This window comes from Cyanistes caeruleus, chromosome 15 (genome assembly GCF_971803275.1).
Source record: "Cyanistes caeruleus chromosome 15, bCyaCae1.hap1.1, whole genome shotgun sequence".
Classification (NCBI taxonomy): Eukaryota; Metazoa; Chordata; class Aves; order Passeriformes; family Paridae; genus Cyanistes; species Cyanistes caeruleus.
The window spans coordinates 10,220,850-10,245,391 of record NC_141715.1 but is presented as its reverse complement, the minus strand read 5'-3'; the positions used below and the strand labels follow the sequence as shown (position 1 = coordinate 10,245,391).

General features: G+C 40.3%; 1 protein-coding gene across 8 annotated transcripts in view; it reads right to left on the bottom strand.

The window, feature by feature from the left end:
• Nucleotides 1-24,542, bottom strand: part of FSTL4 (follistatin like 4) — a 205,823-nt gene that overhangs the window by 68,541 nt on the left and 112,740 nt on the right. For all 8 annotated transcript variants that reach the window (XM_086851541.1, XM_086851545.1, XM_086851540.1 and 5 more), the window contains one exon: nucleotides 23,577-23,697. In XM_086851541.1, the coding sequence (XP_086707667.1) occupies nucleotides 23,577-23,697 (121 nt within the window). The remainder of the gene's footprint in view (nucleotides 1-23,576; nucleotides 23,698-24,542) is intronic.

Below are 24,542 nucleotides of genomic sequence, written 5' to 3'. Positions count from 1 at the left end.
AATCTCAGAAGAGCTGAGATCTTACCAGTCATCTCAAGAGTATGAGTCTTTGGTCTCCAGTTCTGTGCCAGTGGGGAACACTGTGCAGTACAATTCAGCAAACACCAATAAACCAAACATCACTATCCAAAAATAGCCAAGGGGGGCATTAGCCTCAGAATACCCTGTCCAATGCCAGCCACTATCACTTAACCTCATCTCTTCTGGATTTTGTTTTCTCTCTCCCTTGCTCAGACTTGTATTAGATATTCCTGTTTAGCACAAACAGTTAATGCTATATACTCATAGTAACAAATATTCCACAATAATGTTAAAAGGACAGGATGGAGACACATGCTCTAGGGCAGCATCTGAATGTCTAAAATTGAAGACTAAATCAATTCTCTGATTACAGCAATCAGCCAATTCTTGGAGAGGCAGAAATATTCAAGTAAACTAAAGCTGACACACACAATTAACAATTCAATTTCTTCAAGATTCAGTAAAAGATAATCTGAAGGGAGAAGTTCCCATTGTTGACAGCTGCCAGGTGAGAAAAGGAATTTGCTTTTATTAAAGACAGAGAAAGAACCAATAAGTTTTTATTCACTGGGATCTAAACAAACATATACTGACAAGTTAAACATTTTGGAGTTTTTTTTGTTGCTGATTTTTTAGTATTGTCTTGGTTAATTTTTCTTTTTCTGAGATGTTACTGAACAACAAGGCCAGGTTGGATGGGGCTTGGAGCAACCTGGGATAGTGGAAGGTGTCTCTGCCCATGTTAGGGTTGGAATGAGATGAACTTTAAGCCAAGCAGTTCTGGGATTCCATGACTTTGCTGTTGACAGTAATGAATTGCTGACAACAATTGTGGTCAAGAGTTGCACAACATCTCATGGCTTTGACCTGTCATGTTTGCTACTGTCTTACAATGAAACTGTAGGCCTTTCCACACAGGTAATCCTATTCCAGGCCTACACAAAGGGCTGCTTTTATACAATCAGGAAACTCACACAGACCTTAGAGTTTTCAAGAACTTTTTTTTCCCTCCACTGTACCACAATGGAGAGGTCCTCCCTCCTCACCCTGAACACCTAAACTGCCAAGCAAATCCTTGCAGAGCCAGCCAAGAAAAAAAATACCATGAAGATGGGCAACTTTAACTACATTAGGTTGTTATAAATTTTAAGTCCATGACAAATCCATTAAGTCCTGTAAAGCTCCATAAATAGTTTGTGAAGCTGTAAGAACACAATGGTCCAAATACCTTGTGCAGCAATTTATACTCCTATATAAAAGATCTGGTTTTTGTGTTAAACCTATAACTAGAATGACTTAAAAAACTGCAAAATACACTGTGTTTTTCCCATTTCCCAGCTACTAAAAATATTGTTTATAAGGTATTAATCTCAAAGAAAAAAAGCAGATATTTTGAAAGTTCTCCAGCAAAAACTGTGTTTGCATCAATTAAAAAAAACCCCTACAATCAAGCAACCAGCCAAAATCGAAACCCCACTTTGAAACTGATAATATATAATGCTTGGAAACTGGCACTTCACCCTTTTATTCAAAATATTGCTAGACATCTGGAAGTTATTAGATACAGTAATAATTTCTACTTTGCCTCCAGTCTACATTTTTCCTCTGGGACACTTATGAAACATATTTAATCCTATAAAATAGAAGCCTAAATAAAAAAGTATTGATTCCAGGTATCTTTTTTTCTCTCCCTGACTTAAAGCACTCTCTCTGCTGGGCTCACTCCCTGCCTGGCTCCACTGCATACTCAGATAGGTGCACACCATGATCACAGATGTGCAAGACACAGCATGACAGAATCCTTGGACTGGAAGAGTCCCTAAAGATGATCTCATTCCAACCCCTCTGCCATGGGCAGGGACACCCTCTACTATTCCAGGTTTCTCCAAGCCCTGTCCAACCTGTTGTTGAACAAGGGATGGGGCAGCCACAGCCTCTCTGGGCAGCCCAGAAAATTTTATCACCCCAAAAAATTAACTTGGATGAAATGTTACCTCTTAAACAAATGTGTAGGTGACATTTCACAGACACAGAAATATTTGGAAGAAAGTACAGTTTGAAGTAGGACTCCCAAAGAAGTCCAAAATCAGTCCTACAGTATTAAAAGGGAATGAATGGAAAAATATCATCATCTGGATTAATGTGAAACTTGGGTTGTTCTCAACCAACTATAAATATTAAAATCCTCATAATTTTCTCACAGTCCAGGTATAAATTATGACTACTTGGCCAAATTCCAATTTAGTTAATTACAATCTCACATAAAATAATATCCTGTCTAATTTAATTGGAGTATGACATAATAGGGGATTTATATTAATCAGAAAATTCTGGAATAATAATTCATTTAGGGAGCAATTTCATAACAGAATTCTATTAGTGGCAGTTTTCACCAAAAATGTAAGCTGTAACCACCATCCTGTTATATTTTTGCAGGGCTCTGACTCTGGGTTTTATACAATTTGCATTCCTGCAGCACTTGAGTATCTTCTATGTGAAATCAATAGCAATATCAAACCCCATAACTGGATAATGAAATTTCTAAAATGACAACAGAGCTGAGATCTCTTCTCTAGCACCCTTGTCCTCTTCTGCTGTCATTTTAATTTCAGGGTTTTGCTTCTGTGGTTTTCTTCATGTTGTTTTTGTTGGTTTTTTTTTTTTTTTACAATCACACAAACACTTGTGAAAGAAGCCTTACATAATCTGATATCAGATCTGCTCCTGCAGAGTGTTGGGATTTTCTGTCATGGAGCTTTTAACAAGTGGATCAAATCCTTAAACAGCAACCAAACCACTGCTGAAGCCAAGAGAACAAGGTCATGGGGTGAGAGTTTCATGGAAGGAGGAGAACACAAACATGTTGACAACACAAAACTAGAAATGAGTTCAGCAGCAAAGAGAAGCATGGAGGAGACAACCTGACATCACTGCCCACGACAGCTGTGTGGTGGCCAAGGGTGCTTCCCATCCATTGTCATGGTGAGCATGGCAGCCCTGTGTCCATTCCAGAGAGACACCAGCTGCACACTAGAAAAACTCCACTGATTCCAGCAGCACTGCCAGCCCAGTGGTATTACATATCCCATTGCATTTAAACACCTCAAAACAGCATCAGTGCATCAAATTTTGCTCTTTGGGTTGATTCTATGGGGATGGGCAGATGGATGCCAGCCCTGATTCAGGGCAGCACCTGCCTGAAGAACCCAGGCCCCTGATGTTCACTCTGCTGCTGGGCTGCAAAAATGGGGCTCCAAGCTAAAATTGTGATGCACATATCAACCCTTTAAAGTGTCTGGCCAAGAGATCTCCACTGCTTTGGGCAGTCAGTTCACTTCTGTGCCTGGCTGGGCACAGGAATCCAGCTTGAACTATGCATAAACCACAAGCTAGATAATAAAAGTCCAGGATTTGTGTGGCTCAGGTAAATAAATGCAACACAGAAGTCACTGCTATGGAAAGCTCACAGCTGAAACAAAAGCTTGGTGACAGCAGATAGCAGCACAGAGTGTGCTGGGAGTGGCATGGCTACCACCCCAGACACACATATTCCCCTTTTATTTAATGCTGGGCATATAAACTTTATTATAGGAAGAATAGATAATTTCTTCACTGAGGTTAGATGCTTCTTTGGTTACACTGACTCCTACCTCCAGCAATAATGCCTTAAATCTCCCAGGGCAGGATTTGATGGCACAGTAATAAAAATATCTGTGCCCTGTCTATACCTCAGGTGCTCCCCCTGCAACAACAGTAATGAACAACATGTTTGATTTTTCCCTAGTATTGAAACACCCTTGTCTGCCATCCTTACTTGCTCTTGGTTTCTTTCCTTCACTTTGATTGCTGGAAAAGCAGATTTTACAGTGTGCTGGGTGTGGCTGGCATCTCCTGGAGGGTTTGCACACAGCCATCTGCACTCTGGGTCACTGAGCTAAGTGCAAGGCTTTGTGCAAAGCTCTCTGAACATCTGCCCACCTGAAAGGGCGTTCAGACCACATCTCTCCAGTGGAGAACCCTGAACATCATTTCTCCATCTTGACTACAAAGCTCAAATGCCCATCTCGTTCACATCAAGTAAGACAAGAGGATTCTGGCCCTCAGGGAGCCCAAAGCCCTAATTTCATTTAGCCTGCATATTAAGATATATGACCTGCCAAATATGTTTAAATGACATTTTGGTCCCCATCATCACCAGGAGAAATCTAACAAGATCTGTCCAATTTATCTCAATAGAGATGGGAGGGAGCTGGTAAGAGACTGCAGCATTTAATGAAGCAGTAAAGAACCAAGGCTTTCTAAAGAGATAATAGACACTACATAAGTAAATAAAAAATGGCAACAATTGCCTGAATGCCTAATTACATTGTCACTACAGGCTTATTTAAATCAGTTGTATGTGCTTATTTTCTCTGGTTTCTAGGCAGACACAAGCAGTCCTTAAATGATACAATCTTCGGACTGAAGAACTGCTAAATTTTATTAGAAATATAAAAAATCTACAAAAAAACCTGCACAGGCCAATAGGTCACCTGTTACCTGCCACCAGAGCAGAATGGTGCACCTGAAGCATGAGATGAAGGATGTTGTAAAAGATATCCCACCTCAGCCTCAGGACATGTCACACCCTGCAGATTCTCACCATCCCCTTAGCTTGGATGTCCAAGCACAACCAGTAAGTATTTACTTTTTCTTGTGAAATATATACCTTATGTGATTAATTAAGGCCACAAAACCTTAATGGGAAAGCTGCTATGTTATTTGATGAGATAATGGACAAAGGGACAGAACAAAAGACAGAAGAAATAAACTACTGTTGTTGAACTGTAGAAGCAATGTATTTAAGGAAGAACAGGGAAAACATTCTTGAATTTCCTTGTTAGATGGTGCTTCAGGCAGCCCACACCCCCATTGTGTGCATTCTTTACCAAAACAGGGCACAGACCCAATCTTTATGCAAGCATGCATAAAATGAATCCTGAGAGAACTGAAGAAAGTTGTTCTACCTGAAATCACTCAAAATAACTGGTTTGGCTTAACTTTGAGTTATCAGAACATCCCATGCCTGTATTTAAGTATCATATTACCCAAAAAGAAGTAATGAAATAAGAACTGTTTTGTACTTATTTCAATTAGTCCAGCCAGGCTGAATCCATCCAAAATGTTTGTGAAACCAGATTTCCAATTTTCATTCTTCATTTTCTGCATGAGATGATGCAGAAATTCTGAATGCATTGTCACATAGCACTTAACACTGAACAAATTTAGATGACTCAAAAATTTCAATCAGCTTCAAGGAGCACAGGATAGTATTTGATTGCAGTGTATAGTTTAGCTTAATAGAACCACACCCAAAGTCAATTGGTTTTCCCAAGTCCCAGTTTTCTTTACCCCATGTGAACAACCAGGGCAGTTTTTGCCCTGAGCATTCTGTGGTGTGAAAGACTTTGCCATGTTACAACACACACCAATTTAACATAACTGTGTCTGTTTTATTTTTCTCTTTGAGGAGAGAAAAATACTGAAAAATAAAATAGTTTGAATTGTGTATTTATGCAAATGCAGTAAAGATAAACTAAGTCCTCTCTTAGTATATTTCTACGTGTCCACAAGTGTAATAAAGAGCTGACTACTGAAAGCTTTTTATGCCTCCAAGAACAGACTAAAAGAGGAATTATTTCTCTAAACAATTCTAAGCAGTCAATTTGTTAAGCAACAATACAAGTTCCCTCTGCTTGGAGCAACAGAGGAGTATCAACAAGGCTGCAAGCTGCCACATAAGCTGCATCAGGATTAATTATTTTATATTACAATGTCTGGAAGTAGGGAGAGCAAAATAATTGGGACTTTATGTTTTCAGCCAGCTAGGGCCCTGTTCACCCTACTGGCTTTTTTAAATGAAGAGACAACTTAAACAAAGATGAATTTGCCTCCCTGGCCATATGTAACCTCTTGGAATCTGAATGCTCAACAATGAGCAAAGCAGAACTGAACGGTTTGAAACATGGCTGTGGTGAGACATGTTTAACCTGGACTGGGTGAACTGCTCAAACCCCTATTTTCAAAAATCCTTCAAGAAATAAGAACAGGTGATTAATAAATACTCTGTGAAAAAACATCATGTCTTACCAAGGAAAGTAAAACATGGATTATAGTGAAGTCATTCTGGTCTTACTATTATTACAAACTAATACAGTGAGAAGGGAACTTAACAACAAACATCTGAGCATCTGATTATGCTTATGAAAGAACATGTTTCAGCACTGGAACTGAAGCAGTTTTGATTTATCCAGCAGCAGCCCAAAGTAGGTTGACTCTGGCATCTAAGAGGATGTGAGCTCCCAGGGATGCTCTCTCTCTCTGGGAGATTTGGCAGGACCTTCTCATCAGTGTGTTCCCCTCGTGTCTCCAAGCAGAGAGCTTATTTTTCACTGTTCCCCCCACCTGGGACAAAAATACAATTTTTGTTTCCTTTCCAGTTGCATTTAATGATATTTGGCACATTTAAAACTTTTGTCTCTCAAGAAACATGACTGAAACTAGTACATAGATCAAACAATTTTATGGGAAGTGAGAAGGAGAGATGAAGCAAATAGCTACCTGGTAAATGCATGAAAGTGATCAACACTGAAACACTGCTGTCAGATCCCAGACCAAACCCTTCCAGATCACCCATCAAGTTGGAGATGAATGCTCCTTCCCACCTTCTGTAGCAGAGCTTGCTCAGAAAAAAATAAAATCTTTCCATATGTCCTTATTTGCTTTTTCCAGCCAGGTAACATGATGGAAAAAGACCCATTGTTTGTACTGCCCTGACATGGCAGGTGATGTAAAGGAACATTGCTGCTTTTTAAAAAAATCCCCTACAAGGGAAATGACAGGTGGTTCACTTCTATAAATTCAGGTTCACTGTTTTAAGAACGTAGAGCCTTGGAGCACAGATGCTACTACATTCCTTTCTCACTATGTTTTGCAAGAAATGCTATTTTTCTGGGAGACAAGTCAGGCTGGACAGTCCCATATTCTGCAGGGCAGAGTTACTCAGTTCTGCCTTGGAGGCTTTATCCACAGAACCTTTCTTCATCTGCTCCTGCCACTATTACAGCAGATTTAGCTGCAGAAGAGGGTAATACAGCTGTTCCCAGATACCACAAATATTACCATGCAACAGTCAGGGGAACCAAGCAGCTTCCAAGAGCCTGCAGCCAGCTGCGGCAAGTACCCAGTGCAGGTGTGCCACCAGCCCACCTTGTGCTACAGCTCTGGTCCAACAGAGTCTTGCTTAGTTATGAAAAGCAGGAACTTTGCCTTCTTCTACACAGCCAACCATCCTCTCCTTGTTCCAGCCCTGTCCTGTGAGGCTGAAGGTGCTGTCTGGAGGCAGCAGTCCCCATGGCCTCCTCAACATTCCCAGTCAGAGACACATGCCCTAACTCTTGGCATCCATCCAGGACCCAAAACTCCTTTTTCTGCATGTTCTGCTAGAGTCTGTATCCTCCCCCATCAGCAGAGCTGCTTTGTTCCCAAGACATGATGAACAGTTTATTATTTATTATAAAAATGAAACAATATCTTCTCTTGAAAACAAATTATTTTGGTCCAGGGTTATTATATGGTCCAGGGTCCTTTAACTTTTACAATTACAATTAGGTTACTTATTGCAATGAAATGATGGCATTTAAATAACTGGAAAATCTGGCACTTCTGTCCTAGGGTTTCTTTCTGTATCTGGCAAAAGAGGGCTTTGAGAGGAACCACCTACACCAAACACACTGCTTTTAAAAATCCAGAGCATGATGCTTTACCAAGTTTGTAAATCACACCTCAGCATTGGTGTCATCTCGGCTTTAAAGTCACTCACTTTAGAGACAGCTCAACAGATGCTGCTGGCAGCAATTCCCCTGGATGCTCAGCTCTCACAGCAGCTTTGGGTGGCAACAGCAAGGTCAGATTCTGGGGAGAAGCCACACTGAGGCACAGTGAAAATGAGCTATTCTTCTAAAGTTTCATTTGAGCTAGAAGGCAGTTGGGCTTTAGCCAAGAGGGGAAAAAGCTGCAATGCTCAGCATGAAAACCCTTTGCAGCAATGAGAGACAATGTCCTTGTGAGGGGATCAGGGTCTGACAGGGCCATGGCTAGCACTGAGCATCCCTGGTCACAGTGGGAGCTCCCTGGGCCAGGGCCACCTTCAGGCACTGGCCCTGCTCCAGCTCCACTGACAGATCCCAGCAGCTGCCTGTTTGGTGCTGGCTGCAGGAAGGGCATCTTCATGGCTTCTAAATTCATTGCAGGAGGGCAGAAAAGCAAAAAGCTGAATACTATTAAAAACCCACCCAACAAACACTTTTCTTAAAACTGAGAGGCTAAGTCAGACTGATTGGGCACCCAAACCTCTCCCCTTGTCCAGCCCTGCTGTTCTGTGGCACAAAGGGGAGCCTGAATCCCATTTAACTGAGACTGATTACTGTCAATCCTAGGAAAATTCTAGGAAAACACTAGGCTCAGTGGAAATGTGTAAGTAGCTATGACAGAGAAGTGGTTAATCCGTTTGCTGCACTGAATAAAATAATCTTGAAAAAGTAATTCACAAAGATAGGAAGACCAGTACATTTCTTGGGTAGTGCAATAAGTAATTCCCAGTCATAGTTTGCAATTTTAGAAATTAAATGTTATTATAAAGATTTTGCAAGAAGAAATTTTGAAGAAATTGCAAGGAAGTTACCCATGTAGGTCTTGCTGTTTCCAGAAGTTCTTCAAATTCATTTCAATGTGTTTGCTTTACAAACTCAGACTGTAACTAATTTCTTCTGGTGACGGGTAAAATCCAAGGAAATTTCTTGTCATTTTGGTTTAACTATTACCCTGTGATCTGATGAGATTACAGTGTTGACATTGTACCAGTATTCAAGCATGCAAAATCCTGAAGATTTTATCTAATATATGGATTATTCTCTCCTTCACTTTGTAGAGGACACACAGTGGTGCCAGGAAGCACCATTCCCACAGCTACAGACCACACAAACCAACACTGACCAGAAAGACCCTGTTTTTTAGCAGGGGCATTTCCACATGGCTGACACCAACCTCCACCATCATGGCACAGGCTAACAATGGGAAGAGCAGTTATAAGAAAATTACATAATGGGAAATCTGGATGTAGTTCTTGATGTGCTGCCCAAGTAGTTCAGAGAAAAGAAACTGCTGAAACATTGCTGCAGCAGGGAGATGCTGTCCATCCAGCTGGAGCAGGGATATCTCCCATTGGAATCCCTCCTTAGAAAGCAGCAGAGCTTCCAACCTAATTCACTTGGACAAAATCCCACCATTGTTCCCACACCTAGGGATGATGGGGATGTGTCTAAGAAGTTTGTAGCACAGGAATGAGCAAACATGTAAGCTTTTCATGTGTAGTGCCAATGGATTTCTTTCTCCACTGGAGAGCACAGGGACATCAGAGACAGCCCGCAACAGAGAAGTACGACAGGGGAAGTCTTGAAATAGATGTTTAGAAGGATTCAAAATGGTGACAAAAATTGGTTTTGTTTTTAGTCTGGTTAGAAAGAGATTTGTGAGTTAAGAGACAAAAGTTACTCTTGACTTTTCCAGCTTTTCAGCCCCTGTGAATGGAAGAGAGATGCTATAGCCCCTAACAGCTAAGAGACATCTGCTATTGACCCAGAATAATTTCTGAGCAACAAAGGAAACATCTCTTTTGACCCATAGTCAACCTTTTCATGACTTATTCAAGGACAAAGGTTAGAAATATCGTAATTTGGCAAAATAGGAATTGTTCCTGTTCCTCTTGTGCCTTATTTTCAAAACATTTTCCTTTATTTACATCAGAGTAGAAAGATGTAGGTACAGGAAAAAATAGGCTCATTGAGAAGAGGAAGCCAGGCATGTGAAGATGGGGGTGGAGATGCTGGTGGCCATGGGCAGTCAACTTCTGTGGCCCTGGGTGGCAGCGAGCAGGCACGGGAAACCAGCAGGATGGGATGGATTGCCACATGGGATCCCTGATCCTGCACTCTATTGGCCTGCTGAAGGCAGGGACAGAGTAAAAAAAATATAAATTAGCAGCTTTTATTTCTACCTGGGCTGTTTTTCCTGCATGTCTGTTACTAGTTCATTTATTTATTTTTAAGGCAAGCTGCCCTGGTGATCAATGTCTTGTTGATTTTATGAAGTGGGCAGAAGAAATGGGTCAAAAGACACTGCAAATATGTATAGATAGGTGAATTGTGACCCAGGAACAATTATACTTAGAAGTAAATAAGCTTTTAAAAAAATATTAAAGTTACAGGCAGGGACAACTTCCACCAGACCAGGTTGCTCCATCCAAGCTCCATCCAAGCTGGCCTTGAAACCTCCAGGGATTAGACATCCACAACAACTCTGGGCAACCTGTTATTCCAACTTACTGGAATAGGCAAGGGCTCTCAGAGTGTGCTGAATTTGTATTTCGAACACAGACCTGATACATAACAGATTTACAAGAAGTAACACACTTCAAAGTCAGACACTGCTCAGTTTGCTGGAGACTGGGCACGTCAGCTGGGGCTCACCCAGGCTCTGACAGCACAACCACTGACTAATTAGATAAAACTTCAGCACAGCAAAATCACATTGGTTACTCTGACTATTAGGTAATTCTTCACAAGAAAAACAAAAAGAGAAACAGTGAGTCTCAGACAGCACATCCACTGTCTCTGTACAGGTGTTACAACAACTGCAGCATTTACTGGGCTGCTTGCAGACCCCAGCACCTGTTACCTCCACTGCACTAAAACACATCTGTTATTTCAAGCAACTTAAAATGGACTTTATCTGACAGCTTTTGATGCTGGAATTTTAAATTAGCTGGGCCTCACAATCCAGTTCCTATGGGGCATCCTCCACAAAAACTAATATCAAAAGCAATAATAACCACAGGAAGTCAAACATCCCCACAAGTTGTGTAACAGCTTCATAAGATATTTCATCCTCTTCTACGTGCATCTCCTATCTATTCCTCAGAGTAAATTATTCAGTGAGTTGACATGAGACATGTAATGAAATTGCTTTGCCACTGGCCCTGATGATTTCTTCCAAGTTTCTTTCATTATAGGAAATTAGCAGATCACTAACACTTACTAAAGCACTTGCAGAGCCTGATGGAAGAGCTGCCCCTCAGACAGTGACTGCACAGGAGGATGAAGTGATGGCTCACTACATTGACCAAGTCCCCCAGCCTTCCTTTTCCCTTCTGTCCTGCTTTCTCCTTAAAGGAAATTACACCTGCCAAGTCTTCTCTTGCCTATGTTTAACAATAGGAGCACAGATCAATGATGCCCAGAGCTGCTGATCCCCTCCCAAGAGCCAGATGAATGAAGCTAACCTGCCACTCTCTTTTTTTGTTACTTGTAAAGCTCTTGGCCACACCATGCCTGGTGCAGGGGAAATCTTTCATTCCTCAATATCTGCTGTTAAAGAGCTCTCACAGAGCAGGAATCAAACAGTTCATTACTTGTATCTGCTCAACAGACTTTTGACATAATTGTATTAGTGCCTCACTGCAGGACTCGAAAAGTGAAATCTGAAAAGCAGCTTTTGGCCATTGGTTTATGTGTTTGCCAAAGCCCTGTTTATGTACTGGAATACAAACCCCATTATTTGCAGCTCACATAATTTGTTTAATGCATTGCATTCGGAGGCCACCTGTGCTAATGCATCACAGCAGTAAGTGGGTTACTCTCACCATGTTTGAGAAAGGAAAAAAAAACATGTTTTCTGAGCCAAATCCCTCCCTCAACACACTTGTTTTCATTGAATTCAGCTCAGAGAGGCTGCAGGATAAGGGATAGGTGTGACAAAGAGGAGACATTAGCTCTGCTTACCTGGATGTCAGAAGCCAAGTTTGTTCTTTTATATCCTAAGCATCCCTCTCATTCACAGATAACGCTGGAGGGATGTGCTGCTCTCCAGAGGAGTTCATGCATTAGCAGCCCCTCTAGCAGCCACACTGTATTTCTGCCATGTCAGTTTGTTTTGCTGTTGCCAAAAGACTCCTACTTGGATGAGTGGGAGAAGAAGATGCATTTCCATTATTGCTGAGAGCTCTTTGACTCGGTGGGTGTCCATGTAGCAGTGCAAGATGAATGCACACTCCGTCCTAAGACTAAGCTGTTTACATCTTCAATTCAGCTACAGTCACTGCATGTCAATGAATTAATTACAATCCACAGTGCCTGTTCATCCCATTACACTGATATTCAATAAATACTGATTAACATACTGGAGTCTTTCCATGAGTGCATCTTAGAGTGAATGGGTTCATAAAAATACATCTTAAAACAAAATAATGAGGATAATAGCAATTCTGTAACAAATTTAGCCTCATATACATCTCATATTTTAGCAGATGATTGCTTAGCAAACTGCATTAGAAGTCACACAACTCTCTAGACCTGCCAGAAGACACACTACACTTCTGAGACTTAAAGCCAGCCTACCTAGCAGACACATTTGTATTCTTTGTGTTTAATGCTGCACTGAATATGTATTATTGGTGAAAGAAACCCCAATAGGAATTAGTACTCAAATAAGTGGAGATGTGCTAAAACAACCACAACCTATCTCCATTTTATACCTTCTTAAGCCTGTAAATTACCATATGGACTGTTCCAAAGGCTGGATATTAATTTGGTGGCTACCAGTGTTATCGGAATTAAGGATAGACAGGGCAGACTTTTATGCTGTTTACTGTGGGAGAATCTGGCATAAAGCTTTTTCTGTTGCTACAATAAACTGCAGTCCCCTGAAGAGACTGAAGGCAGCTGCCTCCACTCTCCACAATGACCAAATGCAGCCAGATACTATCACTTGCTCAGAAAGAACTTTGCTTCCAGGTCCTACAGGAATGTAAACCCAGTCTAGTGATGCCTGCATATCAGCTACAGATGTCAGGACTGACAAGCTATTGTTTGGGTATTTAGGGCAGAAAAAGGAGTTTTGGTTCCAGCTGGTTTAGTCTGTTGATGAATCTGGGTTTCCCTGCTGCAGGAGGATGGGAGATCCACGTGTTCCATCCCAGCCAAGGTGTCCTCAACAGGAAACCAAAGTGTTTTGCTGCAGAACTACCAGATTAAAGAAAAACACATCAGCATTCTAAGAACAATAAAGAAATGAGACTCCTGTCCTGCAAATTAGGTCCTGAACAACGCTTATTTTGTAAGTGCACTGTTGTAAACTGCAGGAAATTGTAACTTTATATGTGGTATTATACCCACAATAGTCATCCTCTCGAAGAACCTTTTCCCAGACGTGTAAACCACCAGGTTCTTGGGCAGATGCTGAGTAGCAGGTGACAAAGCCTTATCATTCTGTTTCACCACACAAACATTAACAAATGTTTTTCCTTCAGCTCCCAATTTTGTTACAGGATGTGCTGATGGACAGGTTAAGCACCACCACCAACATTCAGCATGGGCCAGCAGTACCAAGATGCATTTCCAGTCAGCAACTTGCTGAGGGCTCCATGTACACCTGAATTTTCCTGACAGAAATGATGTCTTTTCTGCATCCCAGCAATGGGTTCCTTAGATCAACAGCTTTTTAGGATGAGCAGAATGTAAAAGGGAGATATTTGTGCAGCGAAAGTTTTGAGTTTAACTGTAACAGCTATCAAATAATAGCTGTGAAATGTTATATTAAAGTATGCATGTATGTGTATTAAATATATGCATGTATTGCTGTAATGGTTGGACCTGATATTCTTGGAGGTCTTTTCTAACCTTAATGATTATATGATTCTACCAAAAACAAACAGTGCAGTGACAGTGCCTTACCTTGGCCATACAGTGTCAGGGCTGGTGACAGCTCTTGGGTTTTCCCAGATCAGGGTCAAACTAACCTGGGTTTTTTTTGCTCCTGCATGTGGACAGCAGGACAGGACCCCTGGAATCAATCACATGGAGCTTCAGCAAAGGGCTGGGATTGATGACACCACTTGTGGTAGCCTGAAACATTGGAGAAAGCTGAATTTTCTCCATTATTACAATGAAGCATGAACCAGGTCACAGAGCCAGACAGGAGAAAAAAATCCACAGGAAGAGTCTGTCTGAGCAGCATCTTTCAGGAAAAACTTCAAAATCCATCTGTAACTGAAATCAGTTCCAGTCACTCCATCAGACCAGAGCCCTGCCCTGACACCACAGGAAATCAGGATATGGGAGAACCCTGTGAAACACAGTTCAGATCAAAATACAGTCTGAAAAGGTATTTGAAATGGTACTCTGGTCTTCCAAGCTTTCAATTCTCTCATTTAACTTCATGTTTAAAAGGTGTATATATACTCTACGAAATCCCAGGGTAAGGATATTTTCATTCTCTTTTCACCCCACTCCTTTCTGGTGTCTTGCTGTGTAATTATTGTCACTCCCACTCCCCATTCCATCACCCTCAGCATCACCCCCTGCCCCAGCAATTTTTGGGGCTGTGGTATATGGTGCTACCAGCTGGCCACAGAGCAGTGGACACTATTCCAAGTGCTTTAGTGTCCAGGACAGGACCTGTGATCTTTACTAGCACATTATTCAGGTTTGTATGATGAACAGAATGACAAATTATAAAAATACATATACTTAGCGTATTTCTCTTTTTCTTCTGTTAAATCATGGCCACAAATTATTTCTCTAAGCAGCATGTTTCAAATAACACTGCTGGAATATCAGTGTCTGAACTGTGGTGAAAGCTACAGGAATCTAAGTGTGGCATAAAGCATGAGTTCAGTAGGGTCTGTACTTGTTTGCAAAAAGAGAAACAAAAATTCTGCAGCTGAATTTTATGTATTGCAGATGGAAAAGCAGACAGCAGGAACAGTGCTTGAGAGGCACAGCAGGGCTGAGCTTGCCCTTATTTATGTCTATTGATGGCTCTTGATATTCTTTCTGAAGTTTTGATCATCAAGAATCTTGAGAATGAGTTTTTTATGGTGGTGCTAAAGACAGATATTGGCAACAGCTGAATTTCACCTCAAATCCTGATGCCACTGGAGCATCTCTGAAGCTTTTTACTTTTTTTCTAAAGGCTAGCATCCTGTTTTATTCTTTTTGGAAGTATTAAAGCAGACCCAACCTTGGAGTTCACCTTACACAATTTTCTACTGCAATTCTTTTTTTAAAGTTTCTATCTGGGCATCCTGGATTTGTCAAGATTTTCTCCTGTGAAGAACATGAAATAAAAACATCTTGGCTGTGGTTCTCCATAAATTGCAGCACTGCACTGGGGATATGTACTGTACTCAATAATTTTCTGATGGCTGCTCTGGCATTTTGATTACACTGCACCTCTGTAGTGATGTACAATAAAGTCTGTCCTAAATGAACTAAGAACTGGCTGATGGACAGATCTCTAAAATAATTTCTCAGAGGGATCCATTCAAACGCGGCTGTTTCAAGAGCCTTCCAAATCTGTTCAACATCTCCACTGAGACCTGGAATGAACACAGAAATTCCAGTTGACACTTTGGACATCTGAGAGTGATGCAGTGGGAGGCAGGACTGTCGTGCCAAGCTTTTGGGGTTGGCCAGTAACCTGTCTCTGTGCATGGTGTAGCACTTTAATATAACCATGTATACAACTGTATTATCAAACAGTGACCATACAGGAACAAGGAAAGCAGGGCAGAACCATGAAAAGAAAAACAGATGAGGTCACTGATCCTGGGAAAAGGGTCAGTAAGTGACAAAACACACAATAGCAGCATGATCCCTGCCTGGATGATGGGGAAAGTAATACGGGAGGGGAAGGGTAATAAAGGAAGTTTCACCCTCTGCACTTACTCTTGTGGGACTGAGGCTGCATTGGGTCATTTTTTTTTTTTAATATACCAGGGAACATTTTTGGCCTTAGAAACTATGAATCTGCTCAACCAGTGGAAGAAAAAACAAAGAATATGTAAATGGACAAGCAATTCAAAGCATCCATGAGGCACCTGTAAAGGCAGAGAGACCATTCACAGCAGCTCTCCTCAGATGAAGGCAGATTTTGAAAGGAAAATAAAACTCAAGCAATAACCCACTTGGAAATACAAGGAGAGAAAACAAGAAAGAACGGGAAAAGTGCAGCTAAAATGTTCTCACCTGTATGTAATAAAACAAGATCCGGCTCAGAATCTGCCTCTGACTTCATGTAAAGTCTTAGGCACTGTAACTGTAATTCTACTCATTTTTAACAAAAAATAATTTTTCCTTCATGAAAATACTGCATTTGCTTCAAAAATTCCTCAAAGACAGAATATGACTTAAAAGTAAAAATAAAAACAACCCAAAACAACACAAAGTTTTTTTTGCATTCAATTTTGGGTCCAATTTTCATTCAGAAATGGCCTCTGGTTTTGCAAGACCATAAGGAAGACTGCAAATTCCATAAGGAAGTCCTGCACTTCTTCATTCCCAGCTCATAGAAAATTAAAATTATACTTTTTAGACATCTAACTACATGACTAGAAGGTGCACATAGAATCATTTAGGTTGGAAAAGCCCCCTAAAATCATTAAGTCCACCTGTTACTCCAGCAATGCCAAGGCCACCACTGAACCATGTCCCCAGGTACCACATCTACACATTTGTTTAACAGTTGATGGTGACTCAGCATGTGTCTAGGACTATGATTTCACCAATATTTGTATTTGCTCTTCACTGACATAATTCTGTGTTTGCAAGTAACCCAAAATACTGTTATTTGTGTATGTGAAATTGCTTCAGTGAACATTGCTGGCACAGATCAAATAATTTTTTGAGAAATGGTATTTGCCTGATTTATGTGCCAGTGAGTAACTCATAAATACTTATAAATATTTAAATATTCTAGTCCTGCAAGAGTGTGTGTAGACATTTGATATGGTTTGTACTACATCACCTCTGAAGCACTACTCCATATGGCAATTTCTTGCATTTAAAACCAAGATTAACAAATCAATGCACCCCGAAAAACATTTTAAGATCAACAGTACATTATTTTCTAGTGAGTTTTCTTTGCAATTTGTAGACAATAGATTTCCAATAACAACTTGTAATTAAATCACTTTCTCTTATTCAGTCGTTGCATATTAAGACTCTTGACATTTTACAGATGGTATCTTTGGAAATGAGAGATATGAACAAGAGAGAACAGCTTTAAATGAAAGTTCCTGGGTTTAAATTAGATATTAGGAAGAAATTCTTTCCTGTGAGGGTGGTGAGGCCCTGGTACAGGTTCCCAGAGAAGCTGTGGATGCCTCATCCCTGGAAATGCTCAAGGCTGGATGGGGCCCAGAGCAACCTGTTCTAGTGGGAGATGTCCCTGTGGCAGGGGGCTAGGACAAGATGAGGTTAAGATCCCTCCCAACCCAAACCATTCTGTGCTTCCCTATTGGAAAAAAACCTGGAGTTTGGCAGTTGACACTTCAGTGTGCAGGTTCTGACATGGAAACAGCCAGACCAGTGCCAGTGTCAGACACCCTCCCTGGATTTCCATGCAAAAATCTGGCCTCTGTTCTTGACATGAAACCACAATCATTCTAACCACACCTGTGTTTACCAGTAATTCTGATAAAATTTTATTTTAGTAGGGTCTCTTAATTGAAGTCATAATGCAAAAATATATAAAGTGGGTAGAATGCAGCAACCCTGATTAAATGAATTAATGTCTGATCTGAACATGGAAACATTTCTCTTTTTAGCCCAAAGCAAAACCAGGTCCCCTCTCTCCACTGGCAGGCATGCATCCACATAAACATAATTATTCTTGATCTGAGCACTTTTAACTTTTTCTCTGGAACCACATTTTAGCTTTCGGAACCTTTGTGCTTAGATTAAACTTGTCTTTCTTGCTACAAATTAATTCAGATCTTTTTACTTCTGCTGAGAGGATACCTTTTGCTTTGTTCAAAATGCAGCAAAACAATTGAGGCTACACAACAAACCTGACTGTGACAGCTGTTTTGTGGAACTGCAAATGATGCAGGGCATTTTGCTGGAGCCCTGAGATAAATTTTAGAATTGAGCTGCTAAAGGTTTTCACAGTGAGAAGAACTTTAAAAGAGAGACAGAAAAATAAATCAACTTTTTTCTTTGCAGAATGTATTTCTTTGATAGCAAGGGAGAAAAGAAAAAAAAAAAGAAAAAGAAAATCCAAGCAAGAAAATTTTCCACATTCAAGAAATAGCTGCTCACTAAAATACAGTACAGATGAACTCACTGTGATATCCCCAGCTGAGGCATCCTACCAGACAAAAATTAAGTTCTAGGTATAGCAGGATCATTTCTAGTGCTCAAGCCAAGCATATTACACTGCATTTATGTGCAAGGCAAGGAGTTAGGTGCTTCTGAAAATGATCTAAAGTCAAAACATCTTTAGCTGGGAGTTCTCAGGAGCTGATCAAAGGCACCTCCATCCTCCAGCACATGTTCACAGCCCAGTACTGCCCACTTGTGTCTTTGGGCACCCTCCCCTGTGCTGAGCTGCTGTGTCTGCCTCCAACACACACCAGCTCCACTCTCAAAATGCCTAAAAACCCAGCATGGTATCATGGCTCAGCAATGGGAATGCTGTTGACAAAGTGCTGTTGCAGTGATTTGGGTGCTTGTTGGCTTTTTCTGTCATCCCTGTTCAGCCACCTGGCACTTCCTGCAGGAATCAAGCTGTATTGTTTTCAATTTCTGTTTTTCCCCTTGATTTTTAATATTTTTAGTTTTGTTTCTGCTATAAGATTGCATTATTAATTTACTATTAATGCACTAATAACGATAATAATAACAATAGCAACAATAATAACATTACTACTACTAAATGCCCAGTAAGTTGCCTTCATCCTCAGTTACACATCTGCACACCATTCCTCAAGGCAATCAAGAATGGGCTGCTTTGGCCAACTAAAGGAAACCTCATTTCTTTCCTGAGTATCTCCTCTAACACCACATCAAACCAAAAGCAGAGGCTGTCGCTCCCCTGCTTGTTCAACCGTGTTTGAAGTTGGGATATCACATCGCTCACAGGAGAAGCAATCAATGCTGGTGAGCTAATGAATAATTTCCAAGTTTGTACCAATACTTGCAGCAACATGAAAGAAAAAAATCACATACCAGGGAAACGACAGCGGGAGAGGCAGAGCATGGGGCACAAACTGTCAATATTTCAGGACTATGATTTGATTCTGTAGATAATTGTTGCTACAGCATTCCTTAAGAAAACACTGCAAACAGAACATTTTATCTCACAGTATACTTGTCCAATATAATTATCTGGGCTTGAACAATCCAGTTGGAAGGAAACAGCAACAAATACCTGACTGTAGGTGCTGTGCCATCAAGAACAGCTTCATGAATTTGTGAATAAACACTTCATCTGAACGTGGATTTTACAGGTGCAATTGCAGCTGGAACAGCTGGCTTGTCACACTTATGTGGAGTCATACATACACACAATTTATTTATTGTTTATTATGAGACCACAGAGTTAGGTATGCTGATATATCTACCAAGAACAGATACTCTGCTGAAAGCATCTTCCTCACTCAACATTTTCCTCTCCCACTTGACCCCACAAATCCCTTTCTGTGTTTCACTCCCTGTTTCTCAATGTAGAGCTTTGCTTTTTCTGAGTTAGCACCAATGCCCACAATTTTGGGACTATTAAAAGCTCTGCCCTAAAGTAGTTTCTAGTGAATCAGGAACATGCACAACTCAAAAATAAATCTGTCTTATACTCCACGCTTCTAATGAGCCTCTGGAGAATGGTGGAGGAATCAGGAATGGATTGTTCCCTTCTCCACACCACATGGCTGTGGGGAATACAACTCCTGGAGATTTTAGGATCACTACAGTAAATCTGGAGCCAGTCCAACACTGCTTTTCTGCATTGGCAATGATTTACCTGACATTCATGCCCAGACCAGGCTCTCAATTAATTTTTTCATCCAGTTCATTCAAATTCACTCTAGTCTCCCACTCCCTGCTGGTGGTGCTGGGAGAGTGTTTGGTCCAGCTATGACATCAGGAAAGCACTTCAATGGGCCATGATTTAGAATTTAAGGGGATTTTATTGTTGGCTTAATAACTACTTATAAGATAAACAATGTTGACAGGATAAAGGCATTTTTATGGAATGCATCTTTTCCCTCACCCTCAATTATCTGTATTACAAATTGACCTGTCTGTATTGATGATGATGATGATGATGATGATGATGATACAGATCTAGAAGATTACACAGACTTTTTTTTTTTTTTTTTTTAAGCTGGGCTTTCACATCTGCCAATCTGTCACTTGCCCATTAGGGAAGACAACAAGAATGTCCAAAGTGTCATACCTAATTCTAATGACCTCCAGTCAGATAAAGTGCCAGAAGGTATATCCAAAAACCACCCACTTGAACATTCTTAAAAGTTAAATGACTCAGCTGGGTGATGTGCTTGCCAACTCACCAGACTATTTCTGTGCTGATTAATTAGATGCATGCACTGCTTTAGCTCTTATGACAACTAAGCCTTTAATTTATTACTCATGCATTGAATCTTTGTGACAACTTAAAGAAAAGACAACAGACAGATAATCTTTCTAGTACTTTATTTTTGGCATGTGAAATATCTCAAGATCATCATATCAAAAATTAATTTTTTAAAAAAATTATGGTCCTGAGACTCCTTATCTAATAAAAACTTCTTAATGAGGAATTAGAAGACACCTACAAGTGGTTCTTACCAGAGCTGCCAGGAGAGTGTTTCATCTGTCCCATGCACTACTTGTGTATGATTAATGCAATTTGAAGAGTTGACACTTTAATCCTATGTTAACAGATATTTCTGCTCATCCTTATAGATGCAAGAAAACTCTAAACAGTTCTATTCTTGGGATTAAGGAACAAAAGAACTTTTAGAAAATCAGAAGAAAGATGGCAGGTTTAGAAGGAAGGCCACTATTTCTCACCATAATCCAAAGTTGTAGGAAAATTATTAGCATAGCTAAAAGTTATGATTAAAACCAGCACCTATTAGATGTAGTGCTTGTACTGGTAAAACCACATTTCAGAAAATGTACAACTCTGGATTTCTCTCATCCATGCACTTTTCATTTATCTACAGATGATCAACATGATGGAGAAGAAAAATAAGCTTTGGGTCCCTGAGGATCTTAGAGAGAGAGGATGGGTCAAGGGAAAGCAAGAGACACACCTGGGGTGAGAGAAAGGCCATTTTGCAGCTCTGTGAGTTACAAGGCCACAAGACTCTCTAAAATGAAATGTAACTTCTAACACAGCACACAAATGTCAAATTGGGAAGTTCCTCACATTATCAAGGTCATTTTCAAACCTTTCCAAGACTGTGACACTCCTCCAGAGCACAGAGCACCAAAAGAGATGTGACAGAGTTTTTGAGAGGATAAATTAGATTGGGACTTTCTGATGTCACTGAATTCTGGTAATTATGTTCCTCAGCTTGCTGAGCAGCCCTGCCCTTATCTTGTTGCCAGCCTGTGGCAGCCACAATTTATGGCTTGGGTGAACTTCAAGCAACGAAAAGATTTCTCTAAGAGGCAAAAAATAGGGGAAATGTGAGGGATGTGGTACCTTTAAATAACTGCTGCAAGCCAAATTCTGACTCATAACAAAGCAGAAATCTTATAAACAAATTTTTCATAAACCAAAGTGTGCCCTTAAGTGTTTAAAGTATTTTTGATTTTTTTTTTCCTACATCATTTAATAAAGTAAAGGGAAAAAATATACTTTAACAAGGCACTAAATTTGCTTCTAGGTTCCCAAAATTTCAAAAGTTGCAATCAATAACTTTGGTTTTAAATTAAAAGCTGGTGAGCCATTACCCACTCTTGATAAAAGTTGGGATTCTGGAAAAACTAAAATGGAGCAGTCATCTGGTTTTCAGCTTCAGATGGTGAGCAATTCTGTTCAGATACAAAATTCCTTTGACAAACAGTCATTGTTATTACTTGTGTTCTGTTACAACAGTTTTGCAGTTTATCAATACTATCACTATTAATTGGTTAATATTTTGTACTTGTCTTATTTTCATTGCCTACTTAGAATTCACTGAACCAAAACCCATAGAAATAATTCCTGGAATTTAGGTTTAAGTTGATGTGACTTTGAGAACCCATAGATCCAAATATACTCCCAAATAACTGCGTGTCAAGCCTTTATAGCTGGGTTAATATACTTTATGCCTTCTTAATGTATGAGATTTTATGTTTTACTGTGTATCTGCTGTGTTGAATTAAATGCACGTGTCGTTCAAACACATCCATGGTGACAACTGGGGCTAATCTTAAAGCACTTTAAACAACCTTCCAGTCTTTAAAGGCAGACTACAGGAGAGCTGAAGAGAGACATTTGATAAGGGCATGGTATGATAGGACAAGGGGGAAGGGCTTCAAACTGACAGAGAGCAGGGCTCTAGATTGGGTATTTTATGAAGAAATTCTTCCCTTTGAGGGTGGTGGGGCCCTGGCAGAGTTTGCCCAGAGAAGCTGTGACTGCCCCATGCCTGGAAATGTTCAAAGCCAGGTTGGATGGGGCTTGGAATGACCTGGTCTAGTGCCAGGTGTCCTTGCCCATGGCAGGGGGATCAACTTGAAAATTTTTAAAGTCCCTTGCAACCCAAACCGTTCTGTGATTATTATCTAAATTGGGTTTTTTTTTTAATGAAAAGCTGTAAATCAAGAAAACAGACATCACTCTCTTTAGGAAATAATCCTGCTTAAGAGGTAACCACCTTATTATTGGCCCTTTCTCTGCACTCAACAGAGTCAATGGTTGAATCCTTCTTCAGTTTTAGCCACAGTGTCTTAACCACACTCAAGGTCTCTGTAGATCACTATCCTGATTATTCAATAACCTTGCCCATTTCCCTTCCTTAGTATTCCAAAGGAGCAGGCAACAATACAACTTTCTACCACCCAGATGAAGGAGACAGTGTGGGCCTTTTCCAGGGAAGGACTTCAACAAATGTTTAAATTAAAGCAAGAACATAAATTCATGAAGATAAATGGGATAACACAAGTATTTATTATATCCTGCTGTTTAAGTAGCTCTGTGATCCCCAGATCCTTGTACAGGATGCTGAGATTTATACCACAATTGCACATTAATACAGTCATTAACATGGAAACAAAATGTAGAAAACATAATTCCCAGGCAAAATATTCAGCAACCACCTTCCCCACAGCAAACTAACTTGTATTGCCACAGGACCTTTGGACAGGTTACCATCTTGTTTCTTTAGGGTTAATCAAACCTCATACTGAGGTCCACAGACCTTGGCCAGGCCACCATCTCTCCCTTGCCATCAACAAGAAGCACAACAAAACACAGAAGAAAACAATAAACTTGACACACCTGTACCAATGTCCAGCTTCATGCTTATGCTGTGAAGCAGACACCTTTGGAAACAAACCTTCCAGAGTGTTTCCATGGAATTAAAGGCAAAAGAGGGATCTTTGCTGACCACATCTAGGAAGACAACAGTGCCCTCACAGATATTCACATGCTCCAAACACCCAGGACAGAGCAAACCAGGGACTCACGGAAGGCTGTGTAGAGCTCCTGCAGGGTCAGGCGGCCGTCGTTGTTGTAATCATCAAACTGGAGAAGGTCTTCCAGTGTACAACCCAGTAAATCATCTTCCAGCTCCTCCTTCTTCATTAGCTGTAGCAAAGAGAACAGGTAACCTGGATTCAGTGCAATGCTACACACTGCTGGCCTGGCTCAGCTGGCAGATTTTCCACAGAATGACCTTTGGGGACATAGATAAATAGACAGATAGATTATCATATCTATCATTACATATTTGCTTTCTATCAAGATATTAATATTCCTGCAGCACTATATGGACCATGAACTGAAGAGCTCCTTCCTTTACCAGCTGCACAGAAATGCATTTTCATTTTGAAAATGGAATGAAAAATAAATATTCAACAGGGAAAAAGGAAAGTCTGCTTCTTATTTCTCCTCTGTAAGTAAGGACAAAATTTTATTCCCTGATATTAGGACTAGAACAGGCAACAGTGGATGGTGTACTCAACACTGATAAGCTTTTCCAAGCCTTGACAAGTTTGCTTCTTTTGCTTTTTTAACATTTCATTTGGGTTTTCTGAATTTATTGTAGAACATGAAGAAAACTGCTGAATTGTTGCATCTTCCAGACAGGAAAGCTTTTTCCTGTAGGCCAGGGACCCTTTTATTTGCCATTCTATTCTTGACTCATTATATTGAAGCAATTTAAAGTAATAATGCTAAAAAAATGACCCTTCACCTAGCAAGTAAAAAATATTCATTAAAAATGAGATCAACCATAACTTCCAAGATCAATCCTCTAAAGATGGAAATTTCCCTCTGTCTACCATTTTTATAGAAAATTGACTAACTTTTCTTAAGACTGACAAGTTTTTACTAGTCCTGATTTAATGTCAGGAAAAAAAACCCAGTGGAAAACACTTCAGCTGTGACACACTTAGTAGACTTAGGAATCTGACTTTGAAATACATTAAAGA